Source organism: Coccidioides posadasii, chromosome 2 (genome assembly GCF_018416015.2).
Source record: "Coccidioides posadasii str. Silveira chromosome 2, complete sequence".
Classification (NCBI taxonomy): domain Eukaryota; kingdom Fungi; phylum Ascomycota; class Eurotiomycetes; order Onygenales; family Onygenaceae; genus Coccidioides; species Coccidioides posadasii.
The window spans coordinates 4,304,579-4,321,262 of NC_089408.1; the positions used below are offsets into that span (position 1 = coordinate 4,304,579).

The following is a 16,684-nucleotide window of genomic DNA, read 5'->3' on the forward strand; positions in this document are numbered from 1 at the left end:
AATTCGGTGACTGTTATATCTGTTATGACGTGAGCTAGCACTTCATAGGCAGCTGTCATGAATGATATCGCAGCAGACGGCTGTCTCATTCCTATTGCAGGCACATTCTTGAGCTTCGTGCCCTACGCCACTGGGGGCGTTTGCCTGTCTCCTGTTGTCTCGTGTCCGTCTAGAAATTCGAATTACCCCTCAAGACGTTTCTGACCCCTATTGACTTCTAGGGAACATACGGAGCTCGCTCTCCTATTGACCGAGCCATAGTAATCTATGTAACCGGTAGTCCAGCAGATAGTTCTATCCACTCTCTAGTTCCTTGACAATCATGTGGCTCTGCTACGTCGCCTGATAGCAAAAGAGCATCAGGCGGGGTTTCGAACGGATATGTAAACCTCTGCATCATAGCAAGAGAAAATAATGTTGAATATTGCTAAATGTATCTGCTGCGGGGGCCATTATATTCAACTATACTGAATTGACGTTCGGGGATTTTATGTCCTTAGCTTGCACCTGCGTCCGGTTCTCGCCCTTCATGTCCGTTGTAGGGGGCTTGTATTGGTTCCGCGTTATCTGGTCAATAACTTGTAAATCGCAATTAGCGAGCACTGACTCAGGGTAACTATCTATCGGGAACGGGGTAGTGATTTCAAACATAGACGCCTGAGTGTCGTTTACCGTTCAACAAAAGCGTCGGGCGGTGAGAGCCCCGAAGATCTGAACATAATCTACTCCGTAGTTAGATGCAGATCAGATGCTGACTTCTGGAATCTGTTTGTGCACATGAATTCTAGATAGGACATGCGCCAGCTATTTGTTTTCCGCTTAGATGGAGGAGCCCGGAGCTGTCACTCCTAGGACGTTGGTGGCCGACACCGCTGAGGAGACCTCGGCAAACCTTGTGTGGCTTTCCCCGCGAATCAACCAAGGCAACTCGACCACTAGTTAGAGGGCCATGATACAAGCTGGCCTGGGGCGGTGACCTTCCTTCAAATAAGGATGTTCTCCTTCGTTCCTGTTGGAGAATGCCAGCTTCTTGTCTCGCCCCTACGTTCTTCTTTCTTCGCATCCCTTGAGTATAGAGCCATTCTCGGAGTGTGTCGACAGTGTTGGCATCAACCTTTACGCGCGACGCCAATTGGCAGATCCAAAAGACTTCCTTACTCAACGGTACGCAGGTTACCGCAGTATCGCACCATGGGACCGGAAGCGAAGCCCAAGGCGAAGATCGATTACAAGATACCCAGGCCGAGCTCGAGGTAAGCCTGAGATCGTAGCGCGCTAGGAACTGTCATGCGGCGCGTGTCGCATGCATCTTGCGTCGGTTATCACGGCTAAAAGTTCGCTTGCAGCGTGATCTTGATCTCTCCGAAGAACGAAGTCCTCCTTCTCCACCGCGTCAAGACCTCGTCCTCGTTTCCCTCCGCCCACGTGTTCCCCGGAGGAACAATATCCCCCCAAGACGGTGACTTCCCTCCGGCCGGCCACCCGGATAGCCACGATGAAGGTATCCATTACCGTAGAGCTGCGATTCGCGAGCTGTTTGAGGAGAGCGGCATCCTACTCGCAAAGAACAGCATCACAGGTCAAATGATCCGCGTTAATCCCGCAGAACGGGAAAAAGGGCGGCACGCCATTCATATGAACGAGACTACCTTTGATCAATGGCTGAAGGGTCAAGATACCGCTGCGGTGGCTGATACTGGTCAGATACACCCAAACCAAAGTGCTTAATCTGAATGAATGATTTCGTTGACCGAAGGCACTCTAATGTGTTTCTTTTTATAATAACTAGACCCTCTCGTCCCTTTTTCGCATTGGATAACTCCCCAGAGGAACCCGCGTCGTTTCACAACTCAGATGTACCTTTACTTCCTACCGCATTCGAACGGAGGTATCTCTGATATTGCTGGAGATACTGAAGTACAGGTCCCTTCAACAGATGGAGGCATCGAAATTACAGAAGCGCAGTTCCTCCCCGCTACAGAGTGGCTCTGCCGTGCCAGAGTGGGAGACATCATTATGTTCCCACCGCAGGTTCTACTCCTTGATTTTGTTGCTCAATTCCTGGATAAGCCTGGTCCAAATGGGACCAGTCCACAGAGTATCTCGGGAGAGGAGTCAACCAAACGGCGAGCCGAATTGGTCAAGTTTGCTCATTCCGGAAACCCCCCATGGACTCACAAGTTTATTTCGCCTCATCCAATAGGCAATGTTCCTGATGGTAGGCAGATCCTCGATCTCAGCCAACCCGGACCCGAACTCAAGGGCACCGATAAGAAAGGGGAAATAGACCGAGTTGTGCTCGCTCGCTTCAACAAAGAAGGCCCGAGAGAGGTTGAAATCCGATGGAGACGCGATGTTCTGCCTGACGGACCTGCTAAGAGTTCACTGTGAATCTGGTCGATATCTATGTACGTACGTATACATTTAGGGATACCCAAGTATAGAGTAGATGTTTAGATACAAGAATGTGTATATACTCCGTCAACCAATTGGCACAAATAAGCTCGCTTCCGTACTATGGATTTAGGCGTACCGCGTAATTCCACGCACTGGCACGACTGATCACCACGACCTGCTGACCTAAGCGTTCGGCCCCGGGTCACATGACGCACAATCCCGAAATGGATCGCACACACCAAACCGAGTCGCAAGCGAAAAGCAAACGGCCAGCGGAACAATCACCTTGCGATTCGACCCCCCACGAGCAAAACCTCAACTCTTCCTCGCACCCGTCACCACTACCGACTCGCAGACTCAAGCAGATCCGCCAAAATGGAGAACGAGAAGGGAGAAATCGTCGATCTGTGCGTATACACCACCTCTCCTCCCCCCGACCATCCTCCCCCGCCAAGAATCACAAAGTCCTGAAGGAGACTCGAATCATATCTCGACAACTGTTTCTTTCTTTTTTTTTTTTTTTTTTCCCTCCTCAGCCCTTCGCTAACCAGTTTTTCGTTTGCGAAATAAATAGCTACGTCCCCCGCAAATGCAGCGCTACCAACCGCATCATTAAGGCCAAGGACCACGCCTCCGTGCAGATCAGCGTCGGAAAGGTCGACGAGAACGGCCGTTACACCGGCGAGAACCAAGTGTATGCTCTCTGCGGATTCGTGCGAGCCAGAGGAGAGGGCGATGACAGCCTTAACCGTCTTGCTCAACGGGACGGTTTCTTGAAGAACGTGTGGAGCGCAAGTGCCCAGCGATAAACGTGTTGTTGCGCTGGAAATATGAAAATTCGGGAATGGGTTTTTGGGGTATGTGATGTTTCTTTTCCATCGCGAGGATAGGTTTCGGGTGGTTGAAACAAGCTATTGAGTTTAAGAAGCCATGTTCAAAAGGAGGACGAGGAAAATGCTGACATTATACCCTCATGCGAATAGGTTACTTCGTGAATATTTCTACGGGTCGAAAGAGATCTGGGTTCGCTGGAGTTTTACGATAATCGTTCTGTTCTAGCTTGTACCCGCTCCGGGGTTTCCCACACGACGAACATGAATTAAAAAGGCATCACATAAACCCGTTTCCCAAAATGCTTTCGCTTTTCCCTTTTCTCCCTGGTCGTCAGGTTTCCATCAATCATCAATATTGCCTTGTCGCTGCTACCTAGACCCCGTTGCATGTCCCTATTAAACGGATATGTTTCGTTATCCCACGTTATCCACGAAGAACATAATTCAAATCAACCTTTCCCGTGCCTCTCTTGAATTTTGCCATTTTTCTTTTTATTTTATTTTTTATTTTTTTTAACCTTGTCCTCATTTCGTAGTTGACCTTTTAGCCGGCACATCAAGGCTTCCTCACTCCACGCCTAAGAAGGTGTGGCCTTTTCCACTATGAGTGAGGAGGTAGAATTACTCAACCATCCAGCCGGGATATGAAATCTGCCTTCTGAAGAGCTGTGGCGATCAAGATTACACGTCGGAGCACAGATACGGGCGGGACATTCTACATCTTTTCTATAATAACTATATTCCAAAAGTAGACGTTCAAGGTGGCCTTGAATAAGCACGAGCCTCAGAATTTGCAAAGCTAGGATCATGGAATATAAATTTGAATGAGAATCGTTCAATTCATCACCATCTAAGAGGGCGCTGTCTAATCTTTCTCTAGGCGCACAGCAGGGTTCGATTCAATGAAGTTGAGATCTGTCTTGTGGCCGAGAAGTTCACGGATGTTGCTCACACCATATCTGTAAAAGCATTAGTAAATATGCGGCATCCGCGGATAATGGCAGAAGGCAAACTCACTTGATCATCGTTGGTCTCTCCAGACTCAAACCCCATCCGTATACTCTCATATCTTTAGGCAAACCCATCGGCTCCAACATCTCAGGTCTGAACATGCCACTGTTCCCTATCTCAACCCACCTCTTCAGCGTCGGATGATAACCAAAAATCTCCAAGCTAGGCTCAGTGTATGGGTTATAAGCAGGCTTGAAACGAAGCCCGTGAATACCCATCTTCGCGAAGAAAACCTCCATAAAGCCAATCAAGCCACCCAAAGACAGGCCGAAATCAGCAATGACACCTTCGATCTGGTGGAATTCCGCAAGATGCGTAGCGTCAACAGCTTCGTTGCGGAACACTCGGTCAATACTAAAGTATCGCGCAGGGCGTGGGTTCTGCGCTAGTTTGTGAAGCATGTATGCGGATACAGCAGTAGTGTGTGTTCGAAGAACAAGACGAAGTGATTCATCTGCGCACCATGGGTATCGGTAGCCGATTGAGCCGTATTTACCGGTCTCATGCACAGCATGAATATCGTTCCAATACCGCTCATAATCTAATGGTTTTACCGAATCGCTTTTTGTATAACTGGCTGGGTTCGAGTCTCTTGAAACATGAGGATGATCTTTTGGATCGTCACGCGGCTTGTCGGCAACTGCAGGGTCTGAAATATAAAAGGTATCTTGAAGGTCACGGGCAGGGTGTTGTTGAGGGACAAAAAGGGCGTCGAAATTCCAGAATCCGGTCTCGACGAATCGATTTGTAGGCATCTCTTCGAATCCCATTTCGAAGAAGATTTGTCGGAATTCATGACGCACTTTATTCAAAGGGTGGAATGCGCCGCTAGGAGTCACCGCACCCTTGGCATTGAAATTGTAGGGTTTGAGCTTCGCCGTCTTCCATGATCCATCAGCGAGCATTTCCACTGTGAGATCCGTCTGCTCCTTAACGAACTCCCTAGCATATTTTGGTCCCTTGGATATTCTATAGTTGATAACCTTCTGCATCGTAATAAGCTTTCTTTTCCGCAAATCTGCTAGGACCTTCGCATCGGGGAATGTCTTTGTTTTTTGGATAGTATGCAGCTGCTCTCGTGCCGTATCCTCGATAGAGTCAGCAACCGCTCTTAAAGTATCCTTATCCTTCTTAATCCATCCTTTTTTAAAGGCATTGCCAGCGCCGACTTTGGCTGCATCTTTCCCGACGACGTTTGGTAGTTCAGCGATCTTCAATCCGTCCAAGGCAGCTCGGACCGCTTCGAAAACCTTCGCTTCATGACTGCCATTGGCGACAATTCCTTCGGCTTCAGGGGATAAGATCGCTTCTTCTCGCTCTAGTGTTTCATATTGGACCATCTCTCTCGAACCCAGGCGGTCGAGGGCAGACTTGACGGACGTTGGTGGGGTTGAGGGGAAGGCATCGCTGGAGAGAATTGGCTTGTCCGTTGAGGCAAGGGCCTCCAAAACTTGATGAGTAAGATCGGAAGCCATTGTCGCGACAAAGGGACAGACAAAGAAATATCTCCAGCGCAAGATCCTCGACCGACTGGAATGTGCTCGCGGCGTCGCTTGCAGGCCTCCTCGTCCGATGACTCTTCAAATTTGTCGGGGAGGCCAGGGCCGCCAGATGCGCAGGGGCTTTTTTTGGTAGTCACGTGATCGTGACCATTTATCTCGGAATTTAGTCGGCCCCCCCCCCCCCCCCCCGGGGCGGGGGTGAGGTCTGCACCCTTTCCAAAGGCTATGTATGGACTATGCATATCCGTAGCTCATTTTTCAAGCCATGAAAACGAGCAATTGGGTAGAAACGCATCGATCCAGAGCAGAAAGACTTTCCTGACCTTTTGTTCAAGTTGCTTTCTTCCAAGACCAAACTTCTCAAAAAGGTTATACATGATATATATGTTTGATATTGTTAAATATTCCTTTGGAGCCATATATCATATACAATGTACTACTTAGATTACCGGCATTCCATTTGCCCCCGTCCTGCTGCTGTGTCCCTATCGTTCCATAGTCCCATATCATATAAACCAGGGGTATCAACAGCTGTTCCCGGCATTCCCAGCACCCGAGAGGATAAAATTAAAGAAGGGAGCAAAGAGACAAAAACCTCCCCACTCTGTTTTACCCGGTGAAAAAAACATCCCAAGTTCTGCATCTCCTACAGGGAAGCAGAGCCTTTCCCCTTAGAAACCCCTTATTCCCTCCACAAAAAGAAAAAAAGGAAGATTGAGGCCATACCTGTGCGCCTATAGCGACTGTTTCCCACGCGTTTCAATCGGAAACAAACACATCGCAACAAACGCCGCCAAGAACAACCCTCCGCTTGCATATATTGGAGCATTTGGATCCCGATCCCCTGCATAAATAGCCACAATGGGTGCCAGCAACCCACAGATACGATTCAAACAGCTTGCGATTCCCGTTCCCGTTCCACGGTTCGGAGCAGGGAACACCTCGGGCGTGTACGCATACAGTACTCCGTACATGATATTTTGGAAAAATGCCTCGAGACATGTGCATGTTAATTGAGCGTTCGGGTTCTTAGAGATAGTGAAACAGAAGAGGATGACACCGGTGATGCATGTTGAGACAGCCATAGTTCCCTTGCGCCCGATATAGGGGATGTCGACGGTATAACAGGCGAGGATTGAACCGGGAACGCCAACGATGGAAGTGATCGCGTAGTTACGATAGACTAAAAACATAGATCAGTATCCACGCCAAAGTCAAAGGTGCTGAAGATTTATATAACTTACCAATTGAGACGGGGGTGGATGCTTGGTTCCCAAGGTATTGAGGCAAAAACGCGTTGAACAGAGGGTAAGCCATACCGATTGTAGCCCAGCAGAACCACAACAAAAGAGCTATAGATGTGGGTTAAAACACATTTTAGTGCTGCTCAAAGGTAAAACACTACGTACTGGTAATCCCCAGCCGCTTGGTTGCAAATAAGGGGGCAATCCGGTCGGCGGAGAAGCTTGCAAGCTTCCTCCTAACCATCTCCATTGGACTCAGCTTCTGGGAATTGGTCTCTTCCTCTGGAAAGCCGCCGATCTCATTTAAGATGTCCACGGTCAACCAGGTCTTTGCTCTATTTTTGTAGGCAATAGCATGCACAGTTGCCACTGCTTCGTTCTGTCGACCCCGTGAAAGCAAGAATTTCGGCGATTCGTAGAGATGGAAAAGGAAAAAGCGGCAAATAAACATAAGGAAAGTAATCGCTCCGAGGGTGATGGTGAGATATCTCCAGCCCATGTTGTCTTCCCTTCGGCACGGAACGCCAGAGGGACATGAGTAGTTTGGGATGAACCCCCATGCCACGAGACTATATATGTACATTAGGTACAAGTCTTCTCACGGTATTGTGATGGGCTTTGCAAAATCAAACCTTCCAATGAGTTGTCCAACGGGCCACCAAACACTGAGCATGGTCAAAAGGTTCCCTGATGCAAACGGTAAGAACTCGAGGAACAATGCTCCGTCAACTGGCAAATTTCCTCCCACGCCTAGACCTAAGCACGCATACATGGCACAAACACTATCCAGACAAGCTAATTAGGGCGAGGAACCGGGCTCTGTTTGCAATTTTGCAGCTTGACTCACCCAACCCAAGTCGAACCTCCGCCAGCAGCAAGGCCGAACACACCGCAAAGCAACAGAGTCATGTTGAAAGCGAGACGTCGACCAATGATGTCCGAAGCAGTTCCCCAGACGACCGCACCGATGCACAATCCGATGAACAATGCACAGGTCGTAAATCGTACATGCGACTCGGAGATTCCAAACTCTGCAGAGAGAGGGGGCAGAGTCAGAGCAACACCCTGTAACATATAGCTGTTAAGAAATTTCAAATATTTTCGGTCTACCATGGTTAAGCGGGGCATACCTGCAGCCAGAGACTGATGAACAACGGAACTGATTGTTAGTAGAGTCGTCATAACCACCGAGGAGATTGACAAGAAATACTATTCTGCGAGGCTATTCGCTAACTCACTTGTCTGCAGTCCAGCCAAACCCACAGAGAACGAACAATTCCCATTGATATCGGCCCATCCCAATATCCTGGATAGCCCGGTTAATGACCTTGGATTTCCCTGAATACCATGCATTAGATCCATCTTCTCACAAACCGCTGCCGGGCGTTTGGGATGTACGTCTGGGAGGAACTGCCGGGAGCAGCGCCAAGTGAAATGGCAAAAAAGGGAGGTTGTTGAGCAGGAAAAGGCAAGTTGTCTGCACTCAGGCTTTCCAAAAGAAAGAGTCAAAGGACAAAACAATCAACATGCGCTGCAAAACGTACGATCATAAGCAGTATCGTGACCAGATGCAGCCACATCACTCTCTACCTCTGCTTTCAGTGCTTCAAGGGTCAATGATGTGCCGGCTTGAGAAGTCTGAATCGATCCTCTTTCCGCCAAGCTTTCATCGGATTTCTTGTCATCGGCAGCTGGCGATTGACTATTTTGCTCCTCGGCCAGAGGAATTAGGACCCCCGGATATTCCAGAGCATCGTGCTTTTTGAGCGGATTCACAAAGAACGGCATGATAGCTTATATATATGCTTATACGGGTCTCCAGTAATGTTGATAACAATTGCGCTAGTCAACACGATTTGCTGCGACGGAGAGTATCAAATCGTGGTGTATTCGTTGCAACTGGTACAGGCGTGAATAGGCGAAGCTCTATGTATGTACGCTGCTAGGAAATGCTGCACCGGGCACGAGTTGGATGTTCCTTGAAGCTGTACTTGGGCAAAGGCTCGCGACGTGTTCGCTGGAAGCTCCCCCTGGTCGCTCTGGGCTGAAGAGAGGAAAACGCGGAAATCGTTTGAATTTCGGTACGCGAAGGATAAACTGAAGTCACAGACTCAAGTGATTCCGGATCACTCGTAAGAGCTGAGCGCACGGGCACAAAGGTAAATCGGCGAAAGCGTCGAGAAATGAGCTCAATTTTCTCCTGCTAGACTCTGCAACATAGATACAGTAGCTTTGAACTTTTGTATCCCCCCGGGAGTATCTGGTCGACTTTTGTAGAGCCAAATCCTGCTGAAATGGGCCGAAACGTATGCGAAGGAACTGAGGTTTATCAGCAATCTAAGGATGGATGGGATGTGCCTTTTGTACACCCTGCAGTCGCCGTCGTCACGAAATTAAACTCCAAAAGATATTTTTCTTTGAAAAGGACGCCAACTTAACCCAGCAGAAAGACAAGCCCTCATTGGTGATTTCGATGATGGGCAGCGGGATGCGGTGGGGAGTGGGGGATCGTACAGTGCTCAGGATGATTTTTATGTGGGCTCGTATTTTGCGTGATGGTTCTTTGAGATTTTGAAGGCTATCGCAGACTTGGTGGTGGGTTGGGCTCTTCGAATTAGTTAAGCAATTCAACAGTAATTTGCGCCTATCGAAGCGCGTCGGTTTCTTCCCTGTCCGCCGCTCCTGGGGGGAACATGTGAGTTGACGTTGGTGGGACAAAAGACGGGAAGGTGATCCATTCCACTTTGCGATTGGCCCAAACCGTGGTCCAAATTGTTTGATGGGTGCGGAGAGTCGGCAGCTCGCCACACGGATGATTGTGCAGCTCGGGGTGGCGATGCCTCGTGTGGTCAGGGCAGCGTTGTTGCACATTGGGAAAAGAGCTGGCGATCATCTGCGGCCGATGACGACGGGGGCGCATACATGTGTAGCACCGGTGCAAATTAGCGCGGTGGAAAGTCAATGCTCATGCAGCGCAACCCGATAGGCTAGCTGTCCAGGGTCCCGGATCCAATTACCAGTTTTGTATTTTAGGTTCCCGCAGCCATTGGCTGGATCAGATTATTTTTGGCCAATGGAACTCCAACTAAAATCGAACGGAAATCAAGTGGGCCCGATCCATTCGCCAGAATTTGGGGGTGTGGAGAAATGTCACATGCGCCGACCCCGGCAAGCGCCTTCCGCCAGCAACGGACGGCTTTTGGCCGCTCTCTTGGCGACGGGCTCCCTCCCCGTCCCAGTCAGGGAAGCCAATCGAACCGTCTGCATTCACGAGGAAGGGGGAGCGGCACCGCACAGAGGGCTCGTATCGCCGGGGAATACAAAAATGGGTTTGGAATCCAATCTCAGATGCGAGCAGCGGCAGAAGGCATTCGAGCATGTTGAGGCGCACAGGCCCTGCTCGAAAAATCAAGCGATGTCCGTAGTACTCCGTACTCCATACCCCAATCAGAGACGGATAATATGTAACCTTTTGCGGTTGAAAGAAAGGATAAGCAATCCGCAGGTCCCGCTGTGGAACCAAATCACCAAAAAATATTTTCGGCTGGTGAATCTCTCGCGACTCGGCCAGTCAACCCGTTGGCATATCGATGGAGCCGTGTATTCGATAACACATGTGCGGGAGATGTGTGGTAGAAAGAGTGCAACTTCGACTCACATGAGACGCAGGTGGAGCAAGGGACGGAGAGTCGGCTGTAACGATGTGGAATAGCTGAAGGATAGACATATATATATATATATATACTATATGTGCATCGAGTTTGCGCTGGTTGGAAGCTCTGTGCATGGTTCGCGAGGTCTTCAGAGAGGCATTGACCACTGAGGGTGGCGCAGGCTCTGAGTTGTTCCCCTGTATACCCCGTACGGAGTATGGCGGGATGTGTTGTCCTGCTCAAATTTGGTACTCCCCTTTCCTTTTCCGCTGCCCAAGATACGGGAGCCACGGCGTCATATTGTTCGTCTGAGTATGGAGTAACTTAGCGGCCGTTACGGAGTACAGTGAAAGAAATAACACCGCGGGGACCTGATCTGTGCACCATTACTGTCGACAAGCTCACCTTCCAAGCACTGACCGCTCAAAAACGAAATTCAATGGCCATGGATTGGAACTTCTCGCACCGGATCTGGAGCTGAAGAAATGTGGCCCGCCAAAGGGTGGAACGCTTCCACAATTCGAATGAGTTCCCTTTCCATGCACCCGACACGCTAGAAAGCTTGTCATCATCCCGAGATGGCTGGAGGCAGCAGCAGCTTGTTGTTCTCAATTTTTCTCTTCAGGGGGGTGCTTCAAAGAGGCACATGGCACGGGAATGCTGAGGCACTTTTCTTGCCATTCATCACTGAAATATAAACAGCCTATAGCCCAGCCTCAGCACTCCCGTAGTCAAAGCGGATCCGCGGGCGCGGACACGAAAAACACCCGTCAAATGACGATCCCTGAGTCAGGATCCGCCTGGAAGATTGGAGTTGAGCAAGGCGATAAAAGCAGCGACGGGCAAAGAACGTGCGGTTCGGATCTTAGCGCCTTGGCAACCTTCCCCTTCGGCGATGAAAAAGGCCATCGCGCGGAACAATTCCAGAAAGAAATCGATTGAACGCCAGCGCCGAGTGCCCGCAAAGTTAATCAGCTCGAAGTCGTGGTCTGCTACGAAGACCGCATCAATCCCGCAAGCCTCCTCTTGACCGCAAACTCCGGGAGGAGTACTCTACGCTGGCTTGAAATCCAAACTCCCGCACAACGACACAGGGTTGAGCTTTTTGGAGAATCGCGATCCCCAGCGAGAACCAAGTCGCCGACTAGCGAAAAACGAAGCAACTCGGCAGACTGTGTGCGCCGTACCCTGAATACATATTCTTTTTCTTTCTGCGAAAATCATTGTATCTGCATTCCGTCCACGGGCCCCGCTCGCAGTTTACGTACAGAGCATTCCTCCACCCTGAGAGGACGTTTGTACTGTAGCAAGAACCGGTGGAGGTCCAACGTAACCATGGTTGATCTCCGGGTAAAGACAAGCCCAATCAAAACCCCCGCCTCGCGGTCCTGCAATCACTACGGGTTTGGGGGAGCCCCAGGCGTGCCCCGAGGTCGGAATTTGGAGAACAAAAGCCTTAGTCTGTAAAGACTTAACTCCGGGACCCGGTGGCTAAAAGCGGCAACATGCTCGAGATTTGTTCCCGATTCTGAAAAGTAGGTTCTGATATTACCGCGTATTCCAGGTCTCATATCACTTTCTGGTCTTAATAACTATGGGGTAAGGCTGACAGCCCATTCTCATGCATAGACCTACATCTAAAAAACGGTGGAATTGCGTTGATCCTTGCTGACGCCCGATTTACTGCATGCTATTTTGAGAGACAAAGAGAGAGTTTAGTGCAATGGCGCTGGGTGATCCTCAACGTGGATGTGCTGAATCTGCAAGCGAGGGTTCACAACATCAGCCCCAAGACGCACTTGGTTTGCAGCAGGATTTCCCGCCAATATCTTGCTCAATTCTCTCGGAGAAGCAGCCAACAGAGACAGGTCACGAAGTACCGCAATTCGTCCCCATCACAACCACCGACGAGAAAAATGGAATTGCGGAAAAAGATTATCAACGCCATGCAGAAAATGGTCGTCAGAGCGCGGAAGACGCATGCCAGCTCTCCTTCTCCCAGTACACCAGCGCTGACGGTGGCGCGCCGTTAAGTCCGCGAATGTCCACGGATCCTCAGGGGAATACCTACCCCGAAGGCGGGAGAGAAGCCTATGTGGTAGTAATAGGCTCCTTTTTTGCCCTTTTCGGCTCCCTGGGCCTCTCCAACACGATAGGAACATTCCAGGCTTGGATTTCCGTCCACCAACTCAAGGATTACAGCCAAAGCTCCATCAGTTGGATATTCGGAACCTATACATTTTTGATGTTTTTCGGCGGTCTTCAGGTCGGCCCGGTCTTTGATGCGAAAGGTCCCAAGTGGCTCGTCCTGGCCGGCACCATTTTGACCGTCCTTAGCGTCGCCCTTCTCGGCTCATGCGAACAGTACTGGCACTTCATGCTTGTATATTCCATCATAGGAGGCATAGGAATCACGCTCGTTTTCACACCTGCAATCGCCAGTCCCGGTCACTTCTTTTACCGCTTGCGAGGACGTGCCACTGGCCTTGCTGCCACCGGGGGAAGCATTGGAGGAATCGTCTTCCCGCTCATGCTGGATAGTTTATACGCGAAAGTCGGATTCGCATGGGCTACCCGCGCTGTGGCATTGGTCAGCCTTGTCACGATGTCGGCTGGCTGCCTTCTGATGAAATCTCGGTTGCCAAAGAAACGTGCAACCAAGGAAAATATCCTCCCTGACCTGCGCATCCTGATGGAGCCTGTTTTCGCGTTCACCACGGCTGGGATATTCTTCATTGAATGGGGCCTCTTCATTCCCATCACATTCATGACCTCTTACGCCCTCCATCATAATATGCCACGCGGATTATCCTATCAGCTGCTCGCATTGCTCAACACCGGTTCCTTTTTCGGCCGCTGGATCCCTGGATTCACCGCAGACTATATGGGACGCTTCAACACCATGATTGCGACAGTCGTGTTGTGCCTCTTGTCCACCGCTTGCCTGTGGCTTCCCGCCGGAGACAGTATAGCCATGATGGTTGCCTATGCCCTCATCTTCGGATTCGCCAGTGGCAGTAACATTAGTCTGACACCGGTCTGTGTCGGACAAGTCTGCAAAACAGAAAACTACGGTCGGTACTATGCAACAGCATACACTGTTGTTAGCTTTGGGTAAGCACCACTCCAATTTTCTTTTTTTTTCCCTTCTCCTTCTCCTCGACTTTGTATAACTGGATACTGTGAAGGTACTAACCTGAATGAATCACCTAGAACCCTGACTGGAACACCCATTGCGGGGTCAATCCTTACCCGTAACGGCGGTGATTACTGGGGCCTCATCACCTTTACATCCTGCTGCTATTTTGCTGGACTCATCTGCTTCATTATTGCCAAAGTCCTCCGAGTCGGATGGAATCCACTAATCATCGATTAGATACTTAACCATATGCTCATGAAGTTGTCGCAAGATGGAACAAAATGACGCCACGTAACCTGGACTAATACTAACAAAATTAAAAAGTTTGAGTAGAGATACATCTCATGGGGTAGTTTAATTCCAAGAGACACAAAAAGCAAAGAGGTGTTTTGGCAACTCACATTGAAAATTTAATTCCTCCTAAATTAACTAATCAGCAGCTAATGCTCGATCTATGCTACTGGTTCTCATAATAGATTTTTGAACATCATACCTTTCGTGCTTGGATAGATTAACGACAATTGAATCTGTTTCTTTATTCATTATCTATTCTCAATACAGGATAATAATTGAGAAGCCTTAATCTAGTCTATCGGCTTGTACAGACAAGCCAAGTCGCTGAGCCGGCACTGTATCAAATCAACACTTGCAACAAACGGCGATGTATTGTGGGGGGTGTGAAGTCGGCATCTGATAAAATAGCATAAATTGCGGACCTGTCGAAACAAAATCCTTCGACATCATCATTTTAATGAATATTCACCATCTCCGCCCAAGGCCTCACCTTTGTCACTGGTCCTTTATATGTATGCTTTGCGTGCATGAAATAGTAACCCAGCGCACAAATCACTACTCCTCCAAAGATTGCACAGCTCCAATTCATCGTTTCCAAATTTACCTCCCGCCTGAGCGGGAAGAATGCACAAACCCACACCACGAGAAGGAAAAGAATCGCAAGGGTCTCCACAGTGCTTGCCCATTTACCCATGCTCCACCGCGCAGGCGGTAAAGGCTCCCCACGCCAGCGCTTAAGACGTACGCAGGCAATGGAAATGATATAGGAAGATAGGAGAGAGGCAACACCAAGAGAGAGGATGGCGTTGAAGGCGACAACTGAGCCAATGTTGATGAGCGCGAGTAGGCAAGTTATTATAAAGCTAACCATGAGCGCGTTCAATGGGACAACAAAGCGGCGGTTGACCTATTGGCAAGTAAGCTCTTGTTTCCGGGAGAAGCATGAACAGGAAATACCTTTGAGAAGAAGTGTGGAAATGGGACTCCACCGTCACGAGCAAACGCATAAAGCTGCCGTGACGTTGAAGCCACATTGCTGACAGCACTGCAGGCCTGGAGAAGCATGATGATTACTGTCATGCCAGTGGTACCGCCAACAGAGCCAGTGGTTTGCAGAAACACATAGATGAATGGAAAGCCATGACTGTGCTTAAGAGCTTCCTGCGCGCTCGGGATACAAAATACGTATGTGATGAGCATGATAAAGCCGACTATGCCATTTAGGGCCAACGTTCCTAGCATTGCTACTGGCAATGTTCGCGAGGAATCTTTAATCTCCTCGGCTGCGGGCTTCGTGTTAATGTAGTCCGATCCAACCTAAGCTTAGAACGTACATACCCATGTGAACAGCAGCATCGGGGCCTAACTCGGTGTCAGAACCATTGATTTATCCTTGTCATGGCTTGGAACTAGATACTTACCTATAAGAGCGTAAACAGGACCTACCAGGCCGAGGATGCATGCCCCGGCCCTACTCCCCCATCCACCGTTGTCTTCTATGGTGCTAAACACCTTAGATGCTGAATTCTTCTCACCCTTCACCCACAAGGGAATTAGGATCCCGAAGAAACCCAAAACATAAAAAACTAGCATGGTACCCTCAATCAAAGGTAGCCTGGGGGCAAGCACGGTATTGAAGATCATCGCAATGAAGGCAACCGCTATGACGAGGAGCGTCCCATGCCATGGTTGTGCCATATATGTATCAGGGTGATTTATTTCAATGATCCCAGTAATCATGTTGGCGACGGTATAAGCAGATCCCGCAATGCCTGTATGCCAACCCAGCACACAAACCCAGCCGCTAACATAGCTAAGGAGTTGCTGGTATTCATTGGGAGCAAACTCAGAAATCCAATGGTATTGTCCTCCCGAGATTGGAGCCCTGTGTGACATTAGACGATGGATCATGTACCTATAGAGAACACGAAACTCACATGGAGGCCATCTCGGCCATGGACAAGATCACAAACGTAAAGCCAATAATCCCGGCAATATAGCTGTACACCATCCCACCAATTCCGCCATTGGTCAAGCCAACGGAACTCCCACTGGGTGAAGAAAGTGTTTAATTCAGAAGGCAATATAGTTAACGGACACAGCGAAATATCACTCACAACATCACTGACTCCCAGGTGGCCATGAGGACTGTCGCGAACCCTAAGATGGTAAAGAATCGGAAGTTCCGCTATATCAACGGTCAAGAAAGATTGCATATGATACCAAAGCATAATATTCCTCACATTGAGCTCCTGGTGTACTCCGGCCCGCCACATGTCCTTTTTGTCCTGCCATGTCCCACCACTCTCCTTCGCAATACTGTCATCCTGGGTCTCGTCGTCCACTGGGACGCTAGAAGCACCGGTCTCCGTTTTTAATTCAGCTGCTAAGGTATCGGGCATGATAACAGTTCAGGCCCACGGACGATAAGAATTGAGAATTGGATTATCACCGGAAACCGAACGCAATGTAGGAAGAGTTCGTAAATCAGGGAGAAAAGAAGGAGGAAAGGCCAGATCTTTCACAGAATTCAGAAGAGGACTCGGGAGGAATTTCGGTCCACTCAGCTGGAAATGTTTCGTTTTCGTCAGCCCTGTGGATGGATATGTAT

General features: G+C 49.3%; 7 protein-coding genes across 7 annotated transcripts; 3 read left to right on the forward strand and 4 right to left on the reverse strand.

Annotated features, from left to right (window-relative positions):
• Positions 1 to 967: 967 nt before the first annotated feature.
• On the forward strand, positions 968 to 2,484 carry D8B26_003842 (uncharacterized protein). The gene is made up of 3 exons (XM_066124281.1): positions 968 to 1,253; positions 1,347 to 1,699; positions 1,790 to 2,484. The coding sequence occupies exons 1-3, from the start codon at positions 994 to 996 to the stop codon at positions 2,389 to 2,391; spliced, it is 1,215 nt and encodes a 404-aa protein (XP_065980361.1). The 5' UTR covers positions 968 to 993; the 3' UTR covers positions 2,392 to 2,484.
• Positions 2,485 to 2,646: 162 nt separating this feature from the next.
• Positions 2,647 to 3,711, forward strand: RPS21 (40S ribosomal protein eS21). Its single transcript, XM_003071689.2, has 3 exons — positions 2,647 to 2,804; positions 2,972 to 3,254; positions 3,381 to 3,711. Exons 1-2 carry the CDS (start codon positions 2,773 to 2,775, stop codon positions 3,204 to 3,206), a joined length of 267 nt encoding a protein of 88 aa, XP_003071735.1. The 5' UTR covers positions 2,647 to 2,772; the 3' UTR covers positions 3,207 to 3,254; positions 3,381 to 3,711.
• Positions 3,712 to 3,877: 166 nt separating this feature from the next.
• Positions 3,878 to 5,813, reverse strand: FRS2 (Phenylalanyl-tRNA synthetase, beta subunit, cytoplasmic). The gene is made up of 2 exons (XM_003071688.2): positions 4,248 to 5,813; positions 3,878 to 4,189 (listed from the first exon to the last, which is right to left on the reverse strand). The coding sequence occupies exons 1-2, from the start codon at positions 5,714 to 5,716 to the stop codon at positions 4,096 to 4,098; spliced, it is 1,563 nt and encodes a 520-aa protein (XP_003071734.1). The 5' UTR covers positions 5,717 to 5,813; the 3' UTR covers positions 3,878 to 4,095.
• A 316-nt stretch (positions 5,814 to 6,129) lies between these two features.
• On the reverse strand, positions 6,130 to 8,055 carry D8B26_003845 (uncharacterized protein). The gene is made up of 4 exons (XM_066124282.1): positions 7,620 to 8,055; positions 7,153 to 7,556; positions 6,988 to 7,095; positions 6,130 to 6,926 (listed from the first exon to the last, which is right to left on the reverse strand). The coding sequence occupies exons 1-4, from the start codon at positions 7,757 to 7,759 to the stop codon at positions 6,478 to 6,480; spliced, it is 1,101 nt and encodes a 366-aa protein (XP_065980362.1). The 5' UTR covers positions 7,760 to 8,055; the 3' UTR covers positions 6,130 to 6,477.
• D8B26_003846 (uncharacterized protein) lies at positions 7,790 to 8,775 on the reverse strand (the record flags this gene model as incomplete). The annotated part of the gene is made up of 4 exons (XM_003071687.2): positions 7,790 to 8,052; positions 8,118 to 8,130; positions 8,226 to 8,325; positions 8,532 to 8,775. The coding sequence occupies 4 exons, from the start codon at positions 8,773 to 8,775 to the stop codon at positions 7,831 to 7,833; spliced, it is 579 nt and encodes a 192-aa protein (XP_003071733.2). The 3' UTR covers positions 7,790 to 7,830.
• A 3,588-nt stretch (positions 8,776 to 12,363) lies between these two features.
• Positions 12,364 to 14,016, forward strand: D8B26_003847 (uncharacterized protein; the record flags this gene model as incomplete). Its single annotated transcript, XM_003071686.1, has 2 exons — positions 12,364 to 13,754; positions 13,854 to 14,016. 2 exons carry the CDS (start codon positions 12,364 to 12,366, stop codon positions 14,014 to 14,016), a joined length of 1,554 nt encoding a protein of 517 aa, XP_003071732.1.
• A 936-nt stretch (positions 14,017 to 14,952) lies between these two features.
• Positions 14,953 to 16,475, reverse strand: D8B26_003848 (uncharacterized protein; the record flags this gene model as incomplete). The annotated part of the gene is made up of 6 exons (XM_066124283.1): positions 14,953 to 15,356; positions 15,412 to 15,435; positions 15,495 to 15,958; positions 16,011 to 16,124; positions 16,191 to 16,261; positions 16,317 to 16,475. The coding sequence occupies 6 exons, from the start codon at positions 16,473 to 16,475 to the stop codon at positions 14,953 to 14,955; spliced, it is 1,236 nt and encodes a 411-aa protein (XP_065980363.1).
• Between the last annotated feature and the right edge of the window lie 209 nt (positions 16,476 to 16,684).